Source organism: Sorex fumeus, unplaced genomic scaffold, assembly GCF_029834395.1.
Source record: "Sorex fumeus unplaced genomic scaffold, SorFum_2.1 ptg000095l, whole genome shotgun sequence".
Lineage (NCBI taxonomy): Eukaryota > Metazoa > Chordata > Mammalia > Eulipotyphla > Soricidae > Sorex > Sorex fumeus.
The window spans coordinates 9,538,239-9,564,928 of NW_026606152.1; the positions used below are offsets into that span (position 1 = coordinate 9,538,239).

At 50.3% G+C, this 26,690-nt stretch overlaps 1 protein-coding gene across 1 annotated transcript in view; it reads right to left on the reverse strand.

The window, feature by feature from the left end:
- The window catches only part of LATS2 (large tumor suppressor kinase 2), a 61,182-nt gene extending 36,307 nt beyond the window's left edge, over positions 1–24,875 (reverse strand). Inside the window, exons 1-2 of the mRNA XM_056133018.1 lie at positions 24,658–24,875; positions 11,889–12,413 (exon numbers count right to left, since the gene is read on the reverse strand). Of these exons, the coding sequence (XP_055988993.1) occupies positions 11,889–12,227 (339 nt within the window). The 5' untranslated portion in view covers positions 12,228–12,413; positions 24,658–24,875. The remainder of the gene's footprint in view (positions 1–11,888; positions 12,414–24,657) is intronic.
- Between the last annotated feature and the right edge of the window lie 1,815 nt (positions 24,876–26,690).

Genomic DNA, 26,690 nt, shown 5'->3' on the forward strand with positions numbered 1-26,690 from the left:
TGATCTTGTAGAAGGTGTGGTCTTCTTTATAGAACTTCTCTAGCTCCATGTAGAACTTCTCGATTTCTCTTTCATCATAATGAGATGTTGGTGCGTAGACAACGAAGATAGAAACTGCAGGCAGTGAGCCACATCTATTCAAATGTAAACGTCTGATTCGGGTTGTTAGGCATTCGAATGAATCAATGCTCTTGGCCACGTTTGTGTTGACAAGGACACCGACGCCTCCAACACCTCTTTTATCGCATGTTCTGAGGAACAATTCTTCTCCAGTGTCGAAAACGGCATGGTGAGATTTGTGCCTTCTTGTCTCGGTCAGACCAATGATGTCGTACTTGATCATTTGCGCTTGTACCATCAGGTCCTCGATGGATGCATCTGATGCTAGCGTACGTGCATTGAAAGTGCAGACGATCATTTTTGTCTTCCTTCGTTGTGGCAGCCTAGGTCGGCCTTGAGATTTTGTCAGCCTCTCCTTTCTCATCCTTCTCAGTGCTGCCATGTTGGTGAAGCCTTCAGGGTCAGGTGAATGAGACCAGTTGTAGTTACTGGTTTTGGCATATCAAATACACAGTGGATAGCTTGCCAGGCTCTTCCGTGCAGGCGGAATACTCTCGGTAGCTTGCCAGTCTTTCTGAGAGGGATAGAGGCTTTTGGGGTGACCTCTAATCACCCTTGTAGGTGTTACCATATTTGAACCCTATCAAATATGGTACGATAATTCCAGAAGATGGGTATTTAGTGTCTTATGATGTGTTGCGCGGCCGCAAGTGGCCGCGCGGGTCCGGAAAGCATCCTGGAGTGTGGCAACGGCTGGGTAGTGGAAGTAGTGTCGGTTTCTCGGGAGTTCAAGATGCCGCTCTGCTTAACGTTCATTGATTTAAAGAAGGCCTTTGATTCTGTTGAGACGGAAGCGGTCATTGAAGCCCTAGCCAATCAGGGCATTCAAGCCCAATACATCAGGATCCTCCGTGAGCTGTATTGCGGATTCACTACTAGGATCTCACCATTCTACAAAGAAGTGATCGTTGATGTCAAGAGAGGGGTGCGGCAGGGTGATACCATTTCACCGAAACTCTTCAGTGCCACCCTCGAGAACATCATGCGACGACTGGAATGGGAAGGAATGGGAGTGAAGATAGATGGTCGGCAACTACACCACCTCCGCTTTGCTGATGACATTGTTTTAATAACACCAAACATCAGCCAAGCGGCACAAATGCTGGCCGACTTTGACCGTGAGTGTGGAAAGGTAGGACTACAGCTGAATCTTACGAAGACAATGTTTATGAGAAACAGCCTTGTTCCTGACGCCCCATTCGCTCTCAATGGAACGACCATCTCCGAATGCAACAGCTATGTGTACCTAGGTCGAGAGGTCAACATGACAAATGACCTGGCACCCGAGCTGCGCAGGAGGAAGAGAGCGGCTTGGAATGCCTTCAAGAACGTCGAAGAAATAGCTAAGAGGACGAAGAACCTCCGGCTCCGGGCACATTTCTTTGATTCCACTGTTCTTCCTGCATTAACATATGCCTCAGAGACCTGGGTCCTACGCAAACAAGATGAGAATGCCATTCAGGTCTCCCAAAGAAGAATAGAAAGAGCTATGCTTGGAATATCATGTTTCACTCAAATGAGAGAACGAATCCGGAGTTCTGACATCCGTCGACCATCAAGGATCAGGGACGCTGTCTCATTTGCCAAGGTGTCGAAAATCAGATGGGCTGGTCACGTAATGAGATTTAAAGACGACCGTTGGACTAGAGCTGTTACTGATTGGATTCCATGGGATGTCAAGAGACCGCGTGGCCGCCCACCTACCAGATGGTCAGACTTCTTCGTCAAGATCATGAACGATCGGTTTGAGGCCCTTCATGTTCCCGGAGCGAACGGATGCCATTGGGCTACACTAGCACGCGACAGGGACAAATGGAGACATTACTGGCGCCCACTCGAGCAAATTGCCGACTAACGGGAAGTTAAGTGATTAAGTGATTTTAATTTTCTATTTCGGGGTGGGTGGGGGGTGGCTGCACACCTGGTGATACTCGGCATACTCCTGACTCTGCACTCAGGATTTACTCTTCACAGTGCTTGGAGGACCATATGGGACGCACGCGTTCAAGGCAAGCTCCTTACCCACTGTATTACTGCCCCAACCCTCTATATCTCATTTTTCATAGGAAAATGGACCACTGAGTAACAGTCCTACCACCAGGTTTCTACTACATATAACTAAAAAACTATTACTATTATCATGCAGTTAGTGTCCCAATTAAGAATACAGAACAAACTGCTGAAAGGGTTTTATCGCTTTGTTTCTGGTTTGTGGCCACACCTAGTGCCCCCTGGTGCTTGGTGATGCCTCCAGCAGTGCCAGGAGGCCAGGCAAGCGGCGGCTGAACTCAGGGTCCCACAGGCAGAAGTCTCACTCTGATTATTTTTCTCTGGCCTGATGAACAGCTATACTTTTGTCTTTTAGTGGCAATGGCAATAGTGTTCATAATAGTATTCATTTCTGGCAGGGTTTGAAACATAAATAAACCAATAATTTAGGGAGTTTGTGATACACTGTATCATTGTCCTCCCTTCATAGATTTTCTCCGGGCCCACTAGGCTCCATCCTGAGACTTTGTTGTTACTGTGTAGCTTGCCAGGCTTTGCTGTGAGGGCGAGATACACTCGGTAGCTTGCTGGGCTCACCGAGAGGGTCGGAGGAATCGAACTTGGGTCGGACATGTTAGCTGTGTGCAAGGCAAATGCCCTACCCGCTGTGCTATTGGTCCAACCCCAGGGAGTTTGTGATACAAATTTAGAAATTATAAGATGTTCTTATCATTAGCTTTAGTAATTCCACGTGTAAAATGTATACTAAGGAGGACCAGAGCGATAGCACAGTGGGTAGGGTGCTTGCCGTGCACACGGCTGACCTGTCTTCAATCTCCGGCATGCCATATGGTTCCCCAAGCACCGCCAGGAATAATTCCTGAGTGCAGAGCTAGGAGTAACCCCTAAGCATCGCCAGGTGTGACCCAAAAAGCAAAACAAAACAAAAGTATACTAAGGAAATTAGTGATACCCATAAAGATTTTTGCAGGAGGTGGTTCAATACCAAATGCTCTTTGTTTTGTTTTGTTTTGTTTTGGGTTCACACCCAGCAGTGCTCGAGGGATCACATATTGTGGTGCCTGAACCGAACCCAGGTCTGCCAGCACAAGTAAAACGCCCTACCTGCTGTACTATCATTCCAGCCCTTCACAGCCAAAAGTTAAATCAATTGAACAGAGTGGCCACTACAGCAATGCATAAACTACGAGGTGAAGTCATGGAGATCTGTTCAAAAAAGGCAGAGGAAGGCCATTGCCCCAAAGGGCTTAAAATATAAAAGGATCCACTAACTTGGGGCTGGAGCGATAGCACAGCGGGTAGGGCGTTTGCCTTGCACGCAGCCAACCCAGGTTTGATTCCCAGCATCCCACATGGTCCCCTGAGCACTGCCAGGGGTAATACCTGAGAGCGAAGCCAGGAGTAACCCCTGAGCATCGCCGGGTGTGATCCGAAAAAGCAAAATAAATTAATAAAATAAATAAAAGGATCCACTAACAGTCAACTCAGTGCACGGAACAAAGTCTAATCAGTCCATGAAAGGAAATAAGGATGCAAGGAGAGGACACCAAGGCAGGGACAGACTGCCTCTGTCTTTGCAGAGGCACCTTCCAGAGGAGTGGGTACCGCCTGGTAAGGGGCACCAGTGGCAGGAATCTGAACAGTGGTGAGAAAGCTACCGGGGCTGGGGAGGAGGGGGAAGGGGGACATCAGCAGCAGGACAAGGGGCAGCGAGGGCCCTGCCCAGCAAGGCCAGCTCTCGGCCCAAGCACAGAAGGAAGGGGTGGGGGCTCTGCGCAGGAGCAGCAGGGAGGCTGTGGGGAGAGCGGGGCGGGCACTGATCAGAGGGACAGGCTCCATCTCGGTGAAAGCTGACCAGGACGATAAAGACAATTTCTCCAGGAGTGATTCCGGTGTGGCCCCCAAACAAAACAAAACCAAAGAAACAAAGGAGTGGGTGGGGGTAGGTGCGAGGAACTGCTACACCCAGAGCCATTGTGATGCGATTTCCTCCTGCATTACTGACATTCCAACTGCAGCACTTCTGTTCCTTCTCCTCTTGTTCAGACAGTGGGGCGAAGTCGGGGTTCCAGAGGAAGGGGAGGGAACCGCGCATGTGATCAGAGCCCCTTTCCTCTCAGCCACACAGTCCCTGTGTGACAATACAGGGACCCAGAAGTAGGACCAGTCAGGGCATGAAGACAGACAGAAGGGAAGCGCTGTTTGGCACTGACGTTTCTCCCTGATGCTACTGTTCAAGCTAAACAACTCACCGGTGAGAGGCGAAGCTGTACCTCACGTCTTCAGGTGTCCGCAGGTGTAGGGGAGTGTCCTGCCTGGGACAGAGGAGGCAGAGCCACCTCTAAAGGTCCCCCGCTTCCTCCAGGCACCATTCAGCAATGCTGAGAGCAGCTTCCTGGAGAAGCAGGGAAGGAGCCCAAAGTCCCTCCAGATTGCAGGAGGACCCTCAGCAACAGGAAGTACATGCTGTGAGTCAGAATACCAGCAAGCCCAGAGCTGAGCAGCATGACCAGAGTGCACTGGGGGAAGACGAGGCCAAACGACCTCACATAGAAGCATCTCCTGGGGCATCGGGAGCAACAGGTACGCCCACCCCTACCACAGAAACCCCAGGAGATGGGGCTGGAGCAAGAGGCAGGGTACACTTGCCCTACACGTGGCCAACCTGTGTTTGACCCCTGAGCCCACCAGGAGTGACCCCTGAAAGCAGCTCCATGGGCAAGCCCTGAGCACAGCTAGGTGTGAAACAAGAACAAGCAAGAAAAACACAAGGTGAGGGAGGACAGTTGACATCCTGACACCCCCTACCACCACCACCACCTCAAGATGCGCCTTTTTTGTTATTTTATTTGTTCGATATGCCAGACACAGTAACAACAAAGTCTCCCATGGAGACGTTACTGGGCCCGCTCGAGCAAATCAACGATCAATGGGAGGGCCTTTACCTTTACCTTTTAATTGTGGGGGGAGGAGCGGGCAGAGTCAGCAACTTCAGGGGTTACTCCTGGCTCTGCACTCAGAAATGACCCCTGCAGTGCTTGGGGAGTATATGGGATGCTGGGGATCGAACCCGGACTGGACACATGCAAGGCAAACGCCTTCCCCTCTGTACTATCTCTCTGGTCCCTGTATCTGCTTTGGAAACACTGGGATAACAGTGGGGATTCGTGCGACACGGCCACTGCAGGACTCCAGAATCATCAGCACCAGGAATGCAGCCCCTGCAGGCAGCCTGCTGCCACCACCACATGGGGGCCTCTTGCGAGCACTCATCTGCTGTCTCCTTGGGAGGACTGGGCTGAGGCACCATGCCATTTGGTTGCTAAGGCAAGGAGATTGTCCTCCTGTCTCTTATGGGCACCCCCACCCATAAGAGATGATGGATTCCATGCCCTCAGCTCTAGAATCTAGCATCTAGCAAAAAAAAAAAAAAACTCAATTTGTGCCTCTGTTGACATTTCTTCCAACCCTCATTCAGGATTTGAATCGCTTAAACACAGAGAATAAAGTGAGGAAATTGGATTAAGTCAGGCTTAAGAGAGTGGCAGTGATGCAGCCATCAGACAGAGAAGGTAGGAGTGGCTAGGCCAAGGGACTGAAGAGTCCTTGGCACTGACCGGGGATGTGCCCAAGCAGTGGACACAAGCGTGTGCGCTCGGGCCCAGGCCCACCCCAGCCTCTGCCAGGCAGGAGCCCCAAAACAGCCGCACAAGAAAAGCACCTTCAGGGCCTGACAATAGTACAGTATGGAGGGCATTTGTCTTGCATGCAGCCAATCCAGATTCGTTCCCTGGTATCCCACATGGTCACCTGAGCACCGCCAGGAGTGATCCCTGAGTGCAAAGCCAGGAGCAACCTCTGAGCACAGCTGGGTGTTGCCCCAACCTACCCTCCCCCAGAGAAAAAGAATGAAAGAAATAGCACCTTCAAATCGGAGAACCCACAGAGCTATAAGACCCAGCACCATAGGCTGAAGAGGAGCCGAGGACACCAGCTGGTATGAAAGTCACCCACTAGAAAAAGCCTATGTCAGGCTGGAGAGTCCAACGGACAGGGCACTAGCCTTGCCTGTGCTCAGCCCTGGTTTGCTCCCTGGCAATCCACAGGGTGCCCAGAGTCCCACCAGGAATGATTCCTGAGCACAGAGCCAGGAGAAAGCCCTGAGCACCTCCAGGTGTGACCCAAAAAGCAAAAAAAAAAAAAAAAAAAGAGAGAGAGAGAGAGTATATGTCAACTGAACAAGGGATGTGAACAGTTCCTTATTCTCAAAGGGTTTCTCATCTGTCTTCCCACAGGAGCAACAAAGGGCCTCTGGCTCTGCTTGCTCCGGGGCGGCGGCAGCCCCGGACACCCTCAACTAGCAAAGACTCAGCCTGCCCCAAGGCCCTGTGGCATCTGCCAATACCCTGCCACACTGCAAATAAGCACCCAGGACACAACCCACTGCCACACACGAAGAGAACATGTTCACATGCTTCTGAGCAGTCAGAAAATTCACGTGGGTAGAGGGGTGTCAAGACTGCGGGGTGCAGCCCTGGGGGTCCCGAGCACTGCAGGGGTCTGGGTACTCCCTGTACCACAGCATTGGTATAGTTCTTGGCCCAGCATCTGTCTGGTGGGGAACAGGGAGGGCTGGGCCTCCTGAGCAGGTCGGGAGGCAGGAAATAATTAGCCACTAACATCTTTGCCAAAACAGAACAGTGATTTTTGAAAGCGCCACACTACAAGAGGAAACAGCCCCTACCTAGGGAACACTAATGAAAAGATACAGTTGGTTTTCCTATAGAAGCCTTCCTGTCTCTAGTATTTTATGTGCAAAACAATTGTGAACATTGTGTCATTTGATATATACTTATATTACACAGAAGTACTTAGGTCTTTCAATTTTTTTTTCATTTTTAAAATATTACAATTAAAATATTTCTATTTAAAATCTACCTATACAGTCTTGCTATATAGGTGTGATGCACTCAGTGAAATTCACTGAGCTTACCAATTGCTTTTGAAGGGGCTGAGGAGATAAGGTACTTGCCTTGCACGCAGTCAACCCCAGGTGGAACAAGGGCTCCTGGCTGATCCCAGACACCACACATGATCCCCGGAACACAGAGCCAGAAGCAAACCCTGAGCACTCCTGGCTGTAGCCCAAAATTCAAAATAAGGCAAATTAAGTGAATTTTATGAATGATTTCTATAAAAATACAAAAAAGACGAATCTCAGAAGAAACATACTGCTCAAACTTCCAGGTACACAGGTTTCAGGGCCAAGAGCTCTGGGGACTTCCTGGGAGGGGTGTGGCCCACTCCCTGCCCTGCTGAAGCCCAGCAGCCCCCCACACACACCCCACAGTTTCACCACAACTTCATGACTGATCTCAGAGAGGCGCCAAGCTGCCAGACTCTCCTACCTCCACGGCTGCTGGAAGGCGCGACCGTATATGCCATGACACCTCACCTCTCACAGCCCGGACAGCCAGCAGGAGCACAGCAAACCCGATGGGAAGGTGCACGGAAGCCCACTGTGCTCAGCGAAGGAAACAATCACACAGAAGGCGAAACCAGCACCAGAAAGGCCCAGCAAATCTTCAGACAATGACTTCACCACCGAGATGTAACTGAACTAACAAATAGCTAATTCCACTCTCCATTATGTTGTAACAAGCAATGGAAACTGAATTATTTTGTGCTGCTCAGAGGGTCGGTGTGAGGGTTGGGTGGGAAACTGAGGACATTGATAGAGGGAAGGTCACACTGGTGGTGGGATGGGATTGGTGTAGGAACACTGAATGCCTGAAACAATAGCATTATAAAAACTTTATAAACTACGGTGTTTAATAAGGTTTTTAAAAAATGAAAAAAAAATGAGAAAGAAAAGGCTTTAAGTTATGTAGCACTGTAGCACAGTCCTCCCGTTGTTCATTGATTTGCTCGAGCGGACCCAGTAGCATCTCCACTGTGAGATTTGTTGTTACTGTGTTTGGCATATGGACTACGTAATGGGGAGCTTGCCAGGCTTTACCATACGGACAGGATATTCTTGGTAGCTTGCCGGGCTCTCCGAGACGGACGAAGGAATTGAACCTGGGTCAGGTGCAAGGCAAATGCCCTTCACACTGTGCTACTGCTCAAGCCTTTTAAATTATGTGCTCATTTATAAACACAATTATTTGCAATAGGTCATGGTCCAAGTAAAATGATGGGGGAAATGTGTGTGAACCTGCAATCAATAAAATATGTATCATAACTAAATACAGGTCAGACCTTGGGAAAATATGGCAACTATTGCCATTGTTAAATAGAGGGGGATAAGAATGCCAGTTAAACTCAAAATACAAGAGAACAAAACCAAACCTAAGTTAAAAGGCAATGTAATTAGGAGATGGAGCTGCAACAAAGCTAAGCCCTGCACCCATCACAACTGGGATCCCGGGACTCCTATTTCCATGACACGCATAGCCCCATTCTTCTTTCACATTATTTAGATGCCAGTAATGATTTTCTGACCAAAACACTCTGAAAGCAAATTTCTAAACCAAAAGAAAACTGAGTTGGGAGGTAAAGATGAAGATGGAAATGTTTTAAATCACAAAGTAGTATTATATACATACTGAACTATTTCAGGAGCATTAAACATAATAAACAAAGTCCTCACTGCTGGCAATTAACATAAATTAAGTGTGGATGGAGTTTTATTGATGCCATGATGCTAATTTTTACTGTATTCTTATTTTACTCTATTGAAAACCAGCACCAGCTTCATTATGTACTGCACTGTAATTATCTCTAATAGATTTAACTATAATGAGAGCCCACCTGATTCTGGATTATTTGCTTGACTTGTTTCTTTTTATCACAGCTGAAACACCTACAAAGAACACCATGGCTCTGGTTACCTCTTTTGTTTTCAAGTGATTTACAGGAGAAAGTTCTAAACTTTGTTGTGTTGCAAGTCTGCAACTTCCCTGCTCCGCCAACTTCTTCCTGCTTCCAAAGCTACTGAGTTCTGTGGAGGAAAGTCAGGACTGTGCTGTCAGTTCCTGCTGCTAACACACCATACTCACCCTACTCCTACCTTACAAAAACAACTCTTACTACAACTCTATAAAAACAACCCTCGCTACACACACACAAATTAATCCCAGTGCGTCCCAAAGCTTTGAGAAAGTGACCAACAAAATCGCACAATTAAGTTTCACAAACAGCATCTGAGAAATGTCAAGTCTTGAGTTGTAATGCTCTACAAGAGGGCTGAGACTATCAGAAATAACAGGGTATTGTTAGTATTTTCACATGTCTGCTATGCCAGGAGCAGAAAGATACCAACCAACAGGACTTGAGCAAGCCATCCAGAGCAAGCCATGCTACTCTGAGCATAAACCCTCACAAGGCAGCAAAATAAGTAGCTTATTTCCACTTTCCTACAGTTGAAACTTTTAAGGAGGCAGATGGTAATAAAGCACGGGTTTGGCTTGGGCAAAAGCTGTCACTCAGCCTTCCCGTACAGGTCCTAATCCAGGTGGTGCCACTGCCTACAAAACGAAAAAAGCTGTAAAACGCTCCTGCAATCAAGTCATTCCAGAGGAGCTCAGACACTTTGGTGGTGGCAAAGGTGCAGTAACTCTGCAGATCAAAACCATGATCATTAACACTACTGTATTGCCTCAACTAAAAAGGAAAAGTTATTCCATTAGGCTATTTGATTTTTTGCTAGTAACATTACATTGGGCTGGAGCGATAGCACAGCGGTAGGGCGTTTGCCTTGCACGCAGCCAACATGGCCGACCCGAGTTCGATTCCTCCGCCCCTCTCGGAGAGCCCGGCAAGCTACTGAGAGTATCTCGCCCTCACGGCAGAGCCTGGCAAGCTCCCCGTGACGTATTCGATATGCCAGACACAGTAACAACAAAGTCTCCAATGGAGACATTACTGGGCCCGCTCGAGCAAATCAACGAACAACATTACATTACACAATGGCTGGAGCAATAGCACAGCAGGTAGGGCATTTGCCTTGCACGCAGCCAAACTGGGTTTGATTCCTCTGTCCCTCTCGGAGAGCGCGGCAAGCTACCGAAAGTATCCCACCCGCACAGCAGAGCCTGGCAAGCTCCCCATGGCGTATTCAATATGTCAAAGACAGTAACAACAAGTCTCACAATGGAGACGTTACTGGTGCCTGCTTGAGCAAATCGATGAACAATGGGAGGACAGTGCTACAGTACTGCATTACACACATGGCAGTTTTGATTTGTTCTATTGGAAGGGCCCACTGGTTACCCTGGCTCGGTGCTTGGGGGCTGCTCCTGTCAGTGCTCAAGGAGTGGGGATCAAAACCAGACACTGCATATGATGGGATGGGGGTATACTGGGGTTTTTGGTGGTGGAGAATGGGCACTGGTGAAGGTATGGATGTTTCATTGTATGACCAAGACTTAGACCTAAAAGCTTTGTAACTGCTCTCACGGTGATTCAATAAATAAAATTATAAAAAAATGAAAAAAAAAAAGTAAGGTGGAGTTCATGCACAATTCAATCTGCTAATTAGTGGCTGAATAAATAGCAGTACTCCTGTCACTGTCACTCTCCTCCCGTTTTTCATCGATTTGCTCGAGCAGGCCCAGTAACGTCTCCATTGGAGACTTTGTTGTTACTGTGTTGGGCATATCAAATACATCACGGGTAGCTTGCCAGGCTCTGCCGTGTGGGCAAGATACTCTCGGTAGCTTGCCGGGCTCTCTGAGAGGGGCAGAGGAATCAAACTCGGGTCCGCCATGTTGGCTGCGTGCCTTACCGCTGTGCTATCGCTCCAGTAGTACTCCTACATTAAAAAAAAAAAAAAAAACCAGAAACTGCAGCACAGCACGCACTCAGCCCACTGGGCTATCTCTCTGGGCACCCCACAAATGATGTTTTATTTATTGGACACTAGAAGTAATTAATATGGACTTTAATAAGTGCTGCAGGTCAACAGGATTGCATCCAGCATGTGGGTCACTCTAGGATCATAGCCATGACATGTTTATCTGTACCTGTTACCATCTCCGTTCCTGCATGTTCCATCTCACGCAGGGAGCTAGGCTGTATGCCACTACTTTGATTGCTCAAGCTTCTAAATCTTTCTCATCTCCTTACATCTCTTCTCACAGCATGTGTGTGCATGTAAATTATTTTAATAAGAAAAAAACAGTCAAGGACTAGTTGCATGAAATTATCAACTTTCCCCTTAACTAAGTCAAAAAATGTATAACCAAAGACAAGATAAAGAAAACCAGTCTCTGGCCCTGGCAGGTCCATCCCAATAAGCCCCAGAGGATGGACCTTGTAAAAATCCTTAACTTTCAGAACAGAAAGCACAGGCCCAAAAACTTCAATACTCAGAAAAGTCTAGATTTGTTGGTTTTATTTGTTTTTGCTTTTTTTTTTTTTGAAGGGGGGACCACACCTGGTGACACACAGAGGTTACTCCTGATGCTGCACTCAGGATTACTCCTGTTGGTGCTCGGAGTACCATATGGGATTCCAGGGATCCAACCCAGATCAGCCATGTGCACGCCAAATGACTCACCCACTGTACTCTCTCTCAAGCCCGAGAAACACCTGGATTTGGCTTGAAAAGGAAAAGCAGCTAAAACAGATCCTTTCAGAAAGAAGGTGTCAAACGGCTCAAGGATCTACTTATGGGATCTGGGGGTCTCAGCCCCCAAATACTTCAAAGTAGAGAGACCCCTTCACAGCCACAGCTATCGGGAGCCAGAACTCACCTGGTCGCACCCGGCATTCACCAGCTCCTGCAACATCTGTCGGTTCACTTCAGCACTGGCAGACGTGCCCGACTCATTGGCGAAAGGCAGCAAGGAGTATCTGATCTCCCTCAGTGCCTTCTGGTAGGGCCCGAACTTGGGCGTGGCTCGCATCTGCTGCTGCCGGGCAGCGTCCTTGGCCCCCAGGACCTTGGCATCCAGGGGGGCATCGCTGCTTGGTCCCGCAGATGGCCCCTGCGCCGAGGCCTTGGACGGCTGCTTCAAGCCTTCTCGAATCTCCTGCAAGCGCTGCCGGCTGTTTCCAGAGTAAGTCGTGGCAGGAAAAGTCTTTGGCCTCATTGTTAGTCCAGTTCACTTTCACCATAAATACAATCTTCTTTAATTTTTTTTTAAATGTCAATAGTGTCAGTTGTAAACAAACTTTTAAAAAAATTTTTTTCTGAAAATTGTCTTTCCTTTCATGTTTGTAGTTCCTATAAAGAACCTAAAATTTTCCAGAGTCTTCATTTTGAAGACCATTGCTATCTGCAAGAGAAAATGTGAAGAAAGCAGTTATTCGTGGTTTTCACATAATTGCTAAGAACTCTCGACAGGATTCTGGCTGATCCTGGAAATCTTCTGCTTGCAAAGACTGAGGGAAACACATCACATCTCAGCATTTCCACAGGCCGAGACAGCACTGTCGCACACAGGCAGCCCCAGCCCAATTCCGGCATCACAGGGTCCCCCAAAGGGCCCCCGGGACTGAAGCTCCCCCAGCCCAGCAGATTGCTGGATAAGACAAAGGACAACTGTCCGCGCCTCAGAGGCTTTCTGTCGCCTGACCTGTAGTAACAGCAGTGCTCACCTGACCATCATCACAAATGTCCAGTCAGGACAATGCAGAGAACCTCTGGCAGCTCCTTTGAATATTTCATCAGAACAGCTTTACTCTGAATTCACATCTTTTTTTTCCCTTTTGGTTTCTATTGAGGGGCTGTGATGAGCAACACTGTTCATGGTGGGGTTTCATGCCCATCACAACCCCTGCTGTCCGCCACGCTGCCGACCCCCACTTCCGCTCTGTGCCAGCTTCCATCCCTACTGTTTGGTGTGAGTGCAGGTGCGGTCTTATGGCTCTGGTGGTAAATAAGCAGCCAACTCCCCCCACGTGTCAGGCCGCCCTCCTGTCTTTCTAGAGGAGAGTGTCTCTCTGTTTTTCCTCAGTACCCTTTTCTCTAATTGAATCTGTTTCTTCTTTCCTTTTTTTTGCTTTTTGGGTCACACCCGGCAATGCACAGGGATTACTCCTGGCTCTGCACTCAGGAATCACTCCTCGTGGTAGCTCAGGGGAACATATGAGATGGTGGGAGTCAAACTCAGGTCGGCTGCGTGCAAGGCAAACACCCTACCTTCTGTGTTATTGCTTCAGCCCCCTAATTCAATCTGTTTCAGGTGGGAACTGTGGCAGTTTATTTTGCTGAGGCTTTCCCATCCCTTTGAGTTTCTCCCCTGCAGTGAGGAGCAGACAAGTTACTTTTGTGGGTTCCTCTCCTGGGGCGGGGGGCGGGACTACACCTGCCAGTGCTCATGGGTTATTCCTGGCTTTGTGCTCAGGGATCACTTCTAGAGGTGCTTGAGGGACCACATGGTGAGCCAGAGATTGAACCTGAGTCAGCCATGTGCTGGGCACCTGATGTATATTGCTGGTCTCAGGAGATGCAGCGCTTTTTTTTTGCCACCCAGTTAATTTTATTTTTAATAAAGTTGTTCACAATAATTGATTACATTCAATATTTCAACACCAATCCCACCACGATTACATCTTCCCACTCCCATTATTTCGAATTTTCCCACCACCACTCAAGCCTGCCCCACAGGCAGATGGTAAGATAATTTATTTTGTATTTATTTTGTATTGCTTGTTATGAATAGCATGAGATGTCACTGCTGGAATTCTAAAATTTTAAGTAATTGGGGTCTGGAGACATCTCTGCAGCAAGCTTCTCAGTTCTGAGATTCAGCCGTGAGTCTCAGGATCATGGTCGTTAATGTGTTTAAATGGCACCCGGCAGTTTTTGTGGGCATGACAGCCAGGACCCCGAAAGGGTGGGGAGATGGGAAGGAGCGGCCCAGCCCCAATCCCTTGAAGCCTGGAGTTTTCAGTCACTGGTCTGGCATACCTGGGTTTTTCACTGGGTTCTGGAGGTGGAGGGATGACGCCTGTTCCATATGAGGCACCCGGTGGAATCGACCTGGCACAAGGTCCAGAATATCTCTGGGCGAGCTGCTAGGTTGCGAGATTCATTCGTGAATCTCTGCATCATGCCATTTAATGTACTTAAATGGCAGAGATGTTGCTTTTAAAATATTTTCTTGGGGCTGGAGTGATCGCACAGAGGGTAGGGCATTTGCCTTGCACACAGCCGACCCAGGTTCGATTCTGAGCACCACCTGGAGTAATTCCTGAGTGCAGGAGCCAGGAGTAACCACTGTGCATCTCCAGGTGTGACCAAAAAATCATTTTAAAAAAAAGTATTTTCCTGATTTCCTTTTTCTTTTCTTTTCCTTCTTTCTTTCTTCCTTTTTTTTTTTGGGTGTGTGTGTGTGTGTGTGTGTGTGTGTGTGTGTATGCATGCATGCGCCACCTGGCAGTACTCAGGGCTTACTCCTGGCTCTGCATCTGGGGTCACTCCTGGTGATTCTCAGGGTGCCATATGGGATGCCAAGGATCTAACCCATGTGGCAGCATGCAAGGCAAATGCCTTAACCACTGTACTATCTCTCCAGCCCCTGCTTTTCTTTGAGAAAAGCATCTGTACACTAAAAACGAAAGGAGCTCCCATAGAACAATGTGTTATGTACAAGAGGACTACCTCTAAAGCAAACGCACAGCAAACATCAGTGTGCCATAGAAAGGAAGAATTCAGAATTAGACAGACATGAGCCACCCCTCCCCACCCCATTTTGTCTGCAGCCATCAGCGTTGCTCAGGCTCACATGTCACACCAACATGTGGCACAGCACAGAGCAGAGTCCTGCAGCGAGGGCTGCGGAAGCCAACACACAAGGGCGCTCCCTGGAGGCGACTCACCAGCCCCAGTGGCTCTCCCTGTGTGGGCATGAGTGACAGCAAACGACACCTGGGTGAGCCCAGGCTGCTGGCTGCTTCTCTTCTCTGTGCTGGTCTCATGCCTGGCAGCTGAGGTAAGGGTTCGGCTCTGATCCCGACCCTATGGGGGCGAGAGACAGCAACTGAGCACCAAGAAAGGGGTAACGGCACTAACTTGGCCACACATGAAGCTCTGGGCTCATCTGACCTGCCCCTTTACCCACAGAACTTGGTCAATAGATCTGAGGATGACTCGGAGCTTTTTCACATGGTGGTTTTGTTTTAGGGCCATACAGGCAGGATGAGGCAGTGCTGGGGACCGAATCAGGGCCTCCACATGCAGAGGACCTCCGCTAGCCCTGACCTACTTACAGGCCCCGAATGTGAGTTCTAAAGAACAAAGCAAGTGGGCTGGAGCGATAGTACAGCCTGTAGGACATTTGCCTTACACAAGGCCAACCAAGTTTCAATCCCTGGAATCTTATGTGGTCCTCCCCCAAGCACCGCCAGGAGTAATTCCTGAGTGCAGAGCCAGGAAAAAAAACCCTGAGCACTGTCAGATATGACCCCAAAAAAAAAAAAAAATAATAAAATAAAAAACAATGCAAGGGCCGGAGCGATAGTACAGTGGGTAGGGCATTTGCTTTGCACGCAGCTGACCCAGGATTGATCTTCGGCATCCTATATGGTCCCCCAGGCACCGCCAGGAGTAATTCCTGAGTGCAGAGCCAGGAGTAACCCCTAAGCATTGCTGGGTATGACCCAAAAAGAAAAAAAAAAACAGAACAAAGCAAATCTGGTCCCTAAAAAGGCATCCTTTCCATGGAGCGGAGCAAAGGGAGGTAGTTTCATTACAATCGGGAAATTTAACACAGTTAAAGGAACTCCACTTCACAGCCTTTTCCATTAAGGAAAAATAAGAATAATAATGTGTCCAGTATTTACCACGTGCTGGGCTCATTCGGAGTTTAATTGGAATACTTTCATAGACCTATTCTACAATATCCCGAACACAGCATTAGATTACTATTCTCCTAGGGCCAGGAAGACAGAGTCTTGACAGGTTTTTCTAAGTCCTCTTGGGCATCCCCCACCCCCCCAAAAAAACCCTTTCTCAACACAACTGAAAGGTTTCATTAGAAAGAACCAGACTAAAATTGGTACTTTAGTCCACAGTCTCTCATACACCAAAGTCACCAAGACACCTGTCCCAAGACTAGGGAGGCCTGAAATCTAAAGGCCCACAGCTGAGACTCCCGAGCCCAGGGGGTCCTGTGCCCAACACCCAGTTTGCCGGCTGGGAATGAAACTGCAAGTTAGGTGATAGCGTCATCTGAGCATTCCACTTTGGAACACTGAGCTTTCAGGGCTGGAACACGCTGCATGAGTTAAGGACCTTGCCCTGATGACCCCAGTTTGACCTTCCAGGCACCACCGGGAGAGACCCCTAAGAGAGCTAGGAGTGAGCTTGAGCACTGCCAAGCGTGGCAAAAGGAAGGCTGGGCAGACAGAGGAGTGAAAGGGCGTCATAAAGCCATACACCCACATTCTAAATGGGAACCCTCTCAAGGAGCTGCAAGCACACACAGGGAATCCTGGGGCGTTGATTTGTTTGAGAACAGGCAGAGTTCAACCCATTTCCCAGGTGAACTCATACAATCACTTTGTTCTGAACCCTTAGTTTCCTTCCCTTTGAGTTTCGGTTTGCTTTGTTTTGGGGGCCTTATCCAGCAGCACGTGTGGAGCGTATGCAGCGCAGGGGGTTAGAGCAGGATCAGAGGGAGGCGTGAACAGACTCCTGTACCCCAGCATCCCTCCTTCCTATGGGGGCTGAGGAAACTGCAGCACCTCTGTCGGGTTGAGGAGGAGACACCACTTCAGGAAGAAGTTCCTGGCCCCTGGTCACTGCATTAACAAGTGGATCATGCTCTGGGAATGCCTCAAAAGACGTGGGCAGCACCCACAGATACCCTGACACCCAGCTGAGCTGGCAGACGAAGCTGAGCAGGTGAATGCAGACCAGGACAGTGTGGCAGGGAAACTGGGGCTGAGGGAGATCCAGATCCTGGGGGTGACATCTGCTGGACAGTGTTGACTATGAGTGGCCTCTTCCCTGCTGCCCAGACCTCCCGCATGGCACAGACACCACAGAACCGACTATGTCCTTGGGTAAATGGTGTGAACACCCACAGCCTTCTGCAGGCCTGAGCAGGGCACAGCCTGTGGTCTGGAGCATGGGTGACAGGGATGAGAACGGAATGACCAGCCTATGATGTCAGTAGGCAGGACAATTATTTAAGCGCACTATGGCTGGAGCGATGGCACAGCGGGTAGGGCATTTGCCTTGCATGCAGCTGACACGGTTGACCCAAGTTCGATTCCTCCGCCCCTCTCGGAAAGCCCGGAAAGCTACCGAGAGTATCTCGCCCGCATGGCGAAGCCTGGCAAGCTCCCAGTGATGTATTCAATATGCCAAACACAGTAACAACAAGTCTCATAATGGAGATGTGACTGGGCCCGCTTGAGCAAATCGATGAACAATGGGAGGACAGTGATGACACACGTGACAACAAGTACGCTGACTGTGTAAGGACAGGACAGGACACCTGACACTAAGTCGACCCAAAGAATAAGGGGGACAGACAGCTGGGGGTCAGGAAAGGAGGTGGGCTGAAAAGGACGGCTGTGGAAAGCAGGTGACACTTTCCACGCCTGTTCCCAGCACTCAGCACTGTGTGACAGTCTCTGCACTTCCACTGTCCAGTAACAAGCTTGCTCCTGCCCACTGGGTGTGCTGAGGACCACGGCCACTCCTACAGCACGTGCAGCATGGAGCCTTCTCCCTGGAAAGCAGTGATCATAGGCTCTAGAGAGAAGGTGTCTTCTGCACACCGCTGTGCCACACCCTCGGGAGCAGCCACCAGTTGGACATGAGCAGTCATCTGCCACCCAAGTCTTTCCACCAGCACCCCGAAGACAAGACAGCAAAAGGTGCCGACCACAGGCTGGGCCGCAGGACAGAAGGACGCATAGCCACAGCACTGTTCCCGATTAAGACGTTCCGCTGAGAGACCAGATAAAACCTGTATTACATGCTACACCAAGTGGATGAACCCGCAGATATTATACCAAATGAAATCAGCCAATAGCAAAAGGTCAGATTTTGTGATTCACTTAAACAAGGCACTTGAATCATTCAATAGATAGTTTCTGTGTAGGATGAAGAAAAGGTGTTGAATAAGGATGGTGGCAAATGACTGGAGAAACAATGCAAAATAATACCCGTGAATCATACTTATGAATGGTAAAAGTATGTATGTGTGTTTTATTTTTTAACGGGGGAAAAATAGGTGACCTACCAATCACATCTGGCTTTTCAGTGTTTGAACAGTGTTTCATTTTCAAACGCAGCCACACTGTGCAAAGTCTGGGTCTCGGGACTGGGCACTAGGCACTGAGCAAAGTCCCTGGCAGAGTGAAGTCCACGCTTCTGTCCGCCTCAGCCCCCTAACACCAACACCACGGGGAGTACCCACAGCCAGGAACTCCTCAGGGGTCCTAGCAACAATCTGATGACAAAGCCTCCCATGACCAGAAGGTAGAAATGATCCCAGGTTGGAGCTAAGACATACCAGTGGGCGTGCCTTCATTGGAGTCCCGACTGTGGTCCTGGTTTCTTTTTGTTTATTTGGTTTGGGGCCACACCTGCTCGGGTTATCCCTGGCTCTGCGCTCAGGAATTATGTCTGCTCAGAAATTACTTCTGGCTCAGGGGACCAGAGGGGATGCCAAGGATTGAACCCGGGGTAACCGAGTACGAGGCAAATGCCTTCCCTGCCGTACTATCACTCCACACCCTGCGGTCCTCGTTCCTGTTCTTCGCCCCACTCCCCATCAACATTCCAAAATGAAAACGTCCAGAGGTGCTGAAAGCTCAATTCAGAGGTACTGTATTCAGCCTTCACCAGGGAAAGTCTCCCCAATTTCTTCATGAGAATACACAATAGTAAAATTTAGAGTAATCAAAAAATAAGCTGCTCTGATAAACCACAGGATCAATTTGAGGTAACAAGGCAATTTTCTTTTGATAAATTTGTACATATGATTCCAAGACACATAGATTTGGATTCATAAACTGTGAGCAGCAAACAAAATAAATATAATTTTGGATATTTCTTTGGCTTGGCAATTGAAATAAAACTTACAAAGAACTACCAAGACACTGGGATTTTACAATTGGCATACAACTCCTAAAACAAGCACCTCACTTTCAAGTCTGGGCTTAAACAGCTATTAAACTCTGTCTTGTGTGATAACTGGATCTAAGAGTAGTATTTTAAGTGTCCCTTTATTTCGTCCTGCCCAATTCAATTCTAATTCTCCATCTGATTGTGAGAGATGCTATCAGATGCTCAAGAACTTCTACTCTGGTTTCTCCTGGTCTTCACAAACCCACCCATGCCTTGCCTGTGATCTACACTAACAGCCCTGCTGGCATTCGAATGGGGAGTTTGGGCCACACCTGGTGATGCTCAGGGGTTACTTCTGGCTCTGTGCTCACTCGGGTGGTGCCTGGGGGACCCTATACAATGCCTCTAGTCAACGTTGGGCAGCCACGTGCAAGACAAATGTCCTCCCTGCTGTACTATCACTCTGGCCTCACTGGCATTTTTTAAAGATTTCTTGGAACTGTTCTTTAAGTAATATCCTAACTATAATCAGCCAAGCTGAAATGAAATCGGGCAGACAGGTCAGACCCCGGCCAGCTGTGGAACATCACCAGCATAAACCACAGCACAGAGACATACCACAAATGAAGGCCTGTGAGGAAACCAAGATTACAGTCCTGAGATCTCCAGCAAGCATCTGACCAGCCCTTCTGCTGGGCATACTCGGAGGCTGACCCAGGTAGAAGAGTTACCCTTTAAAAAGGTTTACAAACCACTTGGCTTTGTAGGTATGCTTTCCGGATGATGGCAGAGAGAATGGGGCCAGGGAGACAGCAGAGAGTGAAGACTTGCCCTGCACATGACCAAACACCTACCACACACCCACACCCCACCAGCGCATATGGTCCCTAAGTCCTACCAAGAGAGACCACTGAGCATAGAGCCGGGAGTAAGCCCTGAGCACAGCCCAGCATGGCCCAACATAACCCCTAACTTCTGCCACACAGAGCCAGAGAGTTTTGTACTCGAAACGTTCATATGGATTTTCCAGGGAAAAGAGAGCGTGTTCTTCAGAGATTCCCAAGAGCAAGCAACTAACTAGGGTGGGTCTGCACATCTTTGATTCCACACTCCACAGAACAGGTATTGGATCTCTGAGGAAGCCCTGCTGCCTGGAAAGTAGGCCCACTCTCCAACCACCCCCTCCCATTCTAAAATCACTGCTAGAGGCAAAACTATAGCTGTATGAATGTGGGAAGGTTATAGACCATGATCTTGATCCAGGAGTATGAAGCAATTCTTGGCATCTGAGAGCTGCTGTGGAAAGGCTTACACATGGCGGAGAGTGATAAAGTGGCAGTAACCTTAGAGACTCAAGTTCAGGAGCATCTCTGCTCAGATAACTGCCTGAGGGCAGGGAGGTCTATACTCCAGAAAGGGCCCATTCAAGAGGGTACCAGAACACTCTCGAGGTCCCGAGCGCCATACAATAAGTTAACAACAAGCTACCAAGGGATATCAACTACTGCTACAGAATGAGCTTCCACTGTCCTCCAGAAAGATTCCTATGCATGTCACCTGTACAACAAACAGAAAGTATGTGACTTGAAAGTATGTGTCACAACTGAGCAACACCAAGTTCTTATGCAGTGAATGACAACTGTTAAGCAATGTCACTTCTAACTGTAGAACCAGAACCAGAACCATTCTTTATTTCCAGCACTGTCCTGTTTTAACAACACTTTCAAACTGAAACCACAGATCTACTCACATTAGCCTCAGAAGTAGTGAGGGGAAAGCAGACCGATGGTGGCCTTGGTGGAAACTGGACCGGATTCCTGGTAAGAAAGTCCGGTTGCAGCCCACGGCCACTCCACACACAACGGAACATGACTGACCAGTGTATACCAGTAGGTCCAGGGGAATTACTCAACAAGACTTTCACAAAGGAAGGAAACTAGGAATGCTGGGGTGGCAAGTCACTTCAAGGAACAAGCCCAGCTCCTTCAGTCTGCTGATCATTATTTTGTTCCTTTAAAGAGCAGATTTACAGTCAAGACAGTGTGAAAACAGGAACTTACTGCCAGTATTTTTTTCAGTCCACTATTTTTAAAAGGTCAGTAAAGGAATGTTATTTCAAAGATCCCACAGTATCATAACCATGAAATAAAACATAAAAGTGGCTTTTCAAAAGTGGTTTTTCCAATATAAAGCCCAACCCCCTTACCCAAATCCTTCCCACATATTTGTTGAATTTATCAGCTTTAATACCTCCTTCTGTCCTCACACATAGAGAGGTTTAGGAGACAGGGTTGACTATTTAAAACCCAGTATTTAAAATAACAAGACTGGGGCTGGAGCGATAGTATAGCGGGTAGGGCATTTGCCTTGCAGGTGGCCGACTTGGGTTTGATTCCCAGCACCATATTCCCCCCCCCCCCCCCCAGCACCGCCAGGAGTAATTCCTAAGTGCATGAGCCATAAGTAACCCCTGTGCATTGCTGGATGTGACCCAAAAAATAAAATAAAATAACAAGACTTCTTATTGTAAAATCGATATGCCAGACACAGTAACAACAAAGTCTCCAATGGAGACGTTACTGGGCCCGCTCGAGCAAATCGACGATCAACGATCAACGGGAGGGCCTTTACCTTAAACTCTAAATAATAGTGGTGAATCTTTTATTGAAACAATGAATCTAATCAAAGCAGATAGAGTGTTAACTAGAATTCATCTGCCTCACAGGGACGGGGAGGGGTGGGGGGTGGGGTTTTATTGGGGTTCTTCATGGTAAAAAGTAAGTATTGGTAAAGGGAAATGTGTTTGATATTTGCATGACTGAGACATAAACCTGAAAGCTTTGTAACCTTTCCCACAGTGATTCAATAAATAAATTAAAAAAAATTAAAAAAAAAAATTCCCCTCCCACCAAAGGAAAGTCCCTCCCACCTCCTTTGATTTGTTAAAGAAACCTGCGGAACTCTCTTTAAATTACACTTAAAACCCTGTCAAACTGGGATAGAAGAAAATTCCTTTCAGTTGTAAATTCCCACGACTTTAGGAACCTACCTTAATAATTCCATATGACATCTGCTCAGATGTCATTTTAAACTGCTTGATATTGTTAGATTTATTTAATGTTTAGCAACTTTAATTTCAAAGAAATGATGGGATAATCATTAACCAATGTTCTATATGCCTGGTTAAGGAGCCCAAATTTTATGAAAGGCCAAATGACATGGTGTTCTGATAATTATAATTTAAAACAGACTTCCTACATTCTGTCTTGAAACAGTTCTGCTGCCACCTGTTGCAGAGAGAAAGCTAGGTTCCCAGGTGATCTGGGTTGGGGGAAGCGCCATCTGGAACCAGCACAAGGCATCAAAGCTTTTGAGACCCAGGCCCAGTCTGAAAGAACTTTGAGACGCAGAATTCTGGGCGTGGAATTCCAGGCCGGACTCCTGGGAGGAGAGGATCCACAGCTGGAACAAAGAATATCTAAGGACGATCTAGAGCTTGGAGCTCTCCAGGAGGAAGAGGTGGGGGTGGGGGGAGGGGGATGCCCCCACCCTGCAGCTTGGGTAAATTGTTTAAACTATCCTAGCAGAGGAAAGATGCTCCTGGCCCGCATCGCCCCAAGAAGTGTCATTTCTTTAGCATGCAGGGTCCCTTCTGGAGATGCCTGTGCTCTGTCATACAAGACTCCTCTCTCCTCCCCATCACCATCCTAGGCTCTTACTCTCTCCTCCCTCCATCCATCTCTCCCTCCCACTCTCTTTCCTTTCCCTCTCTGTTTCCCGAATAAACTTGTCAGGCTTCACTATTCGTCCCCAGAAACCTTTTCCAGGAGGGAAGGCAGTGGACCTAGATTTAGGACTGACTTCCCTTTTCCCTTTTCAACTCCTCCATCTAACCTGGGTTTCACAGCTCCCGGAGAAATGAGTAGACAAGGATCGTTTCCCACGCCTGACAGCAGTATGACAGCTGCTTCCAGGGGCTGGTGAGATGAGGTCTGGACTGTGCGGGGGGTCCCAGCACAGACTCCTCAGGTCCAGATTCCCCAGGCACTGCCCCCGGCAAGGTAGGCAGAGAAGTAGATACCCTTACCCTCCCCCCTCTCCATGTAAGCCACCGGGACCCTAAATCTGGGCCACCTCTGCCACCCATCTATGACAGCTTCTGAAGAAAACCCTCAGAAGACAGCAAGCAGCTTCAGTCTCCAGTGGAATCAAACAGCGATACCACACGCCGGGACTTCAGCCGGGGCTCAACTGAAAATACGCAGCAACATCTATCTCTGCAAGACAAATTTCCGAAGCATACTTTCCACCGACTCAGGGAAGGTCCCTCACCTTCCGGGTGAAAATCCCCAAAGAACGCCTCTCGGGCTCAGGTCATGCTTTTTCACTCAATTTTGGAAAATTTCTTCATAACACACGGGCAATTTAAATGCATTTAAATTAGCTTCTGAAGCACGTATCTGCTTCTGTTTGGGGCCAGAGAGACGGTACAGTGGTGAGGGCCTAGCTGGGACGCGCCGGCAGGAGCGGTCCCGACGGTGCTGCGGGCTCGGGGCGGGGCGGCGGCCGCGCTTGCGGTCTGTGCGCCGGGCCGACGCGCCCGGGACTGTCCTGCGCGCAGACACTTCTCCAGGGCAGCTGACGGGCGCACCGCGCTCACTCCCGCTCGCAGCCCGCCGGGGTGTGAAGACCAGCGAGTCCACACGCGGCGCACCGTCCCCGCACGGTCCCCGCACGGCCGCACCGAGCCACTCGGCGGGTGCTCGCCTGGACCCCGGCCCGGTGGAGCGCGGCCGGCGCCAGGCAGCGCCGCTGCAGCCCGGGGCCGTGCCCGGGTCCCCCAGCCGGGGCGGTAGGGGGAGGGCGGGCTCGGCCGGACCGGGACCCACCGCCGCCGCGGTTGCATCAGACGCGCCGGGCTCCAGAAAGTTGGCTCCGGCGGGGCGCGTTATGCAACGGCCGCGCCGCCGGCCCCGGACGCGCCCCCGAGCTCGGGCTGCGCCCCGCGGACGCCCCGGGAGCAGCTCGGGCAGCGCGGCCGGGACGGGCCGGGCCGGGCCGGGCCGGGTGCGCCGGGGGCGGGCGCCAGCCGTGCCCGGGGTCGGCGCCGAGGAGGGCCAGCGCGGGCAGCGTCCGGGACGCCAGCCGGCCCGCCTGCGCCCCCGGCCCGGCCCGGCCCCGCCGCCCGAAGGGGAGGGCGAGGCTGCGCGACGCCGCCGACCCGCACAAAGCGGCGCTGCCCTGCCGGCCCCGGCGCCCGCCCCCGCCCGGCCCCGCGCGGCGGGAGGGCCGCGGTCCCGAGACTGCCCCGCGGGGCTGCCGGACCCCGCGGGCGGAGGCCGTGGGGGCAGGGCGCGGGCACCGGCCGCCGCCGCTTCCTCCCCGCCGCCCCCGCCCGCGCCGGCAGCCGAGCCCGCGCCGCCACGCGCCCCCGGGTGGGCGCCACCGGCCCGTGCCCGGGCCCCCCAGCGGCCCCCGCCCCGCCTCACCTCCGGGGCGCGGTCTACGCCCTCCGCGGCGTCCTCGCCCGCCCGGCCGGGCAGTCGCGCGCCGGGAGTCCGGGCGCCGGGGGCCGCGGCGACGGCTGTCCCCGGGGGGCGCGCGGGGCCCGGGGCGGCGGCGGCTCCATCTTCCCGGGGCTCACGCCGCGCAGCCAGCGCGCAGACCCAAGTGGGACATTCGCTACATTGTTGGCATTCCACGGGCGTCACGTGACCCCGCCTCTCGCGTCACGCTCGGCGGCAGCCCAGCCCGGGCGGGGCCCTCGCCGCGGCCGCGCCCGCCGCCGCCGCTTCCTGCCCGGCCGCCGCCGCCGCCACCGCCGCCGCCGCCGCCGCCGCCACCTGCCCCGCGCCGCGCCGCGCCCCGACCGTCCCCGCCCCGCGCCGAGCAGCTCGGCCAAACTTTGTCGGCGGGCCGGCCCGGGCCACGGAGCCCCCGAGAGACGCGCGCGGCCGCTCGGGGAAGGGCACAGGAGGACAGACAGCTGCTGGCGGAGTCCAGTGACACGGGCGCAGCTGGCGGTCCCCGCGTGCACGGCAGTTTCCACTGAAGCAGGTTCCCGTGCGGGTGTATCTTGAAAGGTGTTGGGGGATGTTTCAGATAGTTCTGCGCTGGCGACGGTGGGTTTTTCCCCTTGCCATTGTCTATGAGACTGGTTTGGGGGCCACGCCCTGCGGTGCTCAGGCATTGCTCCTGCTCTGTGCTCAGGGATCACTCCTGGTGGCGCCCCAGGGACCCTATGGGATGCCGGGAAGCAAACCGGGTGGTCACGTGCAAGGTGAGCGCCTTCCCGCTGTCCGGTTGCTCCAGCACTGTTTTTGCATTTTAGACTATGTTTGGGGGCTTTGGCGTTAGAAGGAAGAAGGAAATGCAGGGTTCTGCAGAAACACGTTCCAGAAATAAAGTGAAAACCACTTGTCATCTACTTCTGGCCATCTCGCATAACCCCACACCTCCAACTTCAGCAGGTGATGCTGCGGGCAGGAAGCGCCAGCCCAATGTCGGAAGGATGCAAACTAGCTGGAGCACACGCAGGAAGCCTGTCCCATCCCTGGCACCACGTGGTGCTGATGGCACCGAGGACTGACCTGGGGCCCCGCCGGGTGTGCCTCCACGCACCCACCCAGCTACTGGATTTCCTTCCGATACTAAACTAAGGAAATTAATTTTTATGATGTTGGGTCATTATTTTCAAACTCTTCAACTACCTATCTTTTAAGGCGATACTTGGTCATTCATCCTCTGCATCTTTGAAACCCACCGACGGTTTCAGTTTTGCCTGACCTTAACTCAATCCGGAATATTTTCTTCTGTTTTCTCTCTTTGTTGAATAAATTAGGAGTCATTTCTTCTTATTTCTGCAGGGCCCTGCATTTCCTTTTTCCTGTAATTCACAGGGCTTAGTGTTCCCAATTCTCCTACCGTGGCTCTTCAAAGATGAAGAGAAAATTAAAAAATAATTTTGACAAGTAATGTTTCAATAAAAGAACTTTAAAATATATGCTTACCAGACAGGAAGGAAAGTGAAGAAAGGAGAAAAGAACGCAATGGTCACTGAACACAGCGCCTGCAGTAGTATCTAAATTGCAATGAAGTGGTTTACATAGTGTGTGCATGTTGTGTGCATACCTACGTGCCTTCCTCGTACATGCATGCTGTGTGCATGAGTGCTATGTGTATACCTGTGTGCGTACCTGTTCTGTGCCTGCATGCATGCCTATGTGCATGTGTTCGTCCCTGCATGCACACAAGCCCTTACTCCTCACCAGCTGTTGTCGTAAACATTTAGCAATGTTTTTAACACCATTTTATACTGGAGGACCCTCAGCCAGAATCCAGGTGACTCAATTAGATCAAAGAACCCCTATCTTGACCTCCAAGAGTTTCAAACCTTGGCAGCTCTGACCAGTGACACTGAGTTACAAGATTTTCTGCCCACAATCTCAAAAGAAGCCATCATCACGATGTACTGAGGAAATGTCTGAAGGAGGAGGGGTGCTCAAATACCTTTCTTCACCCA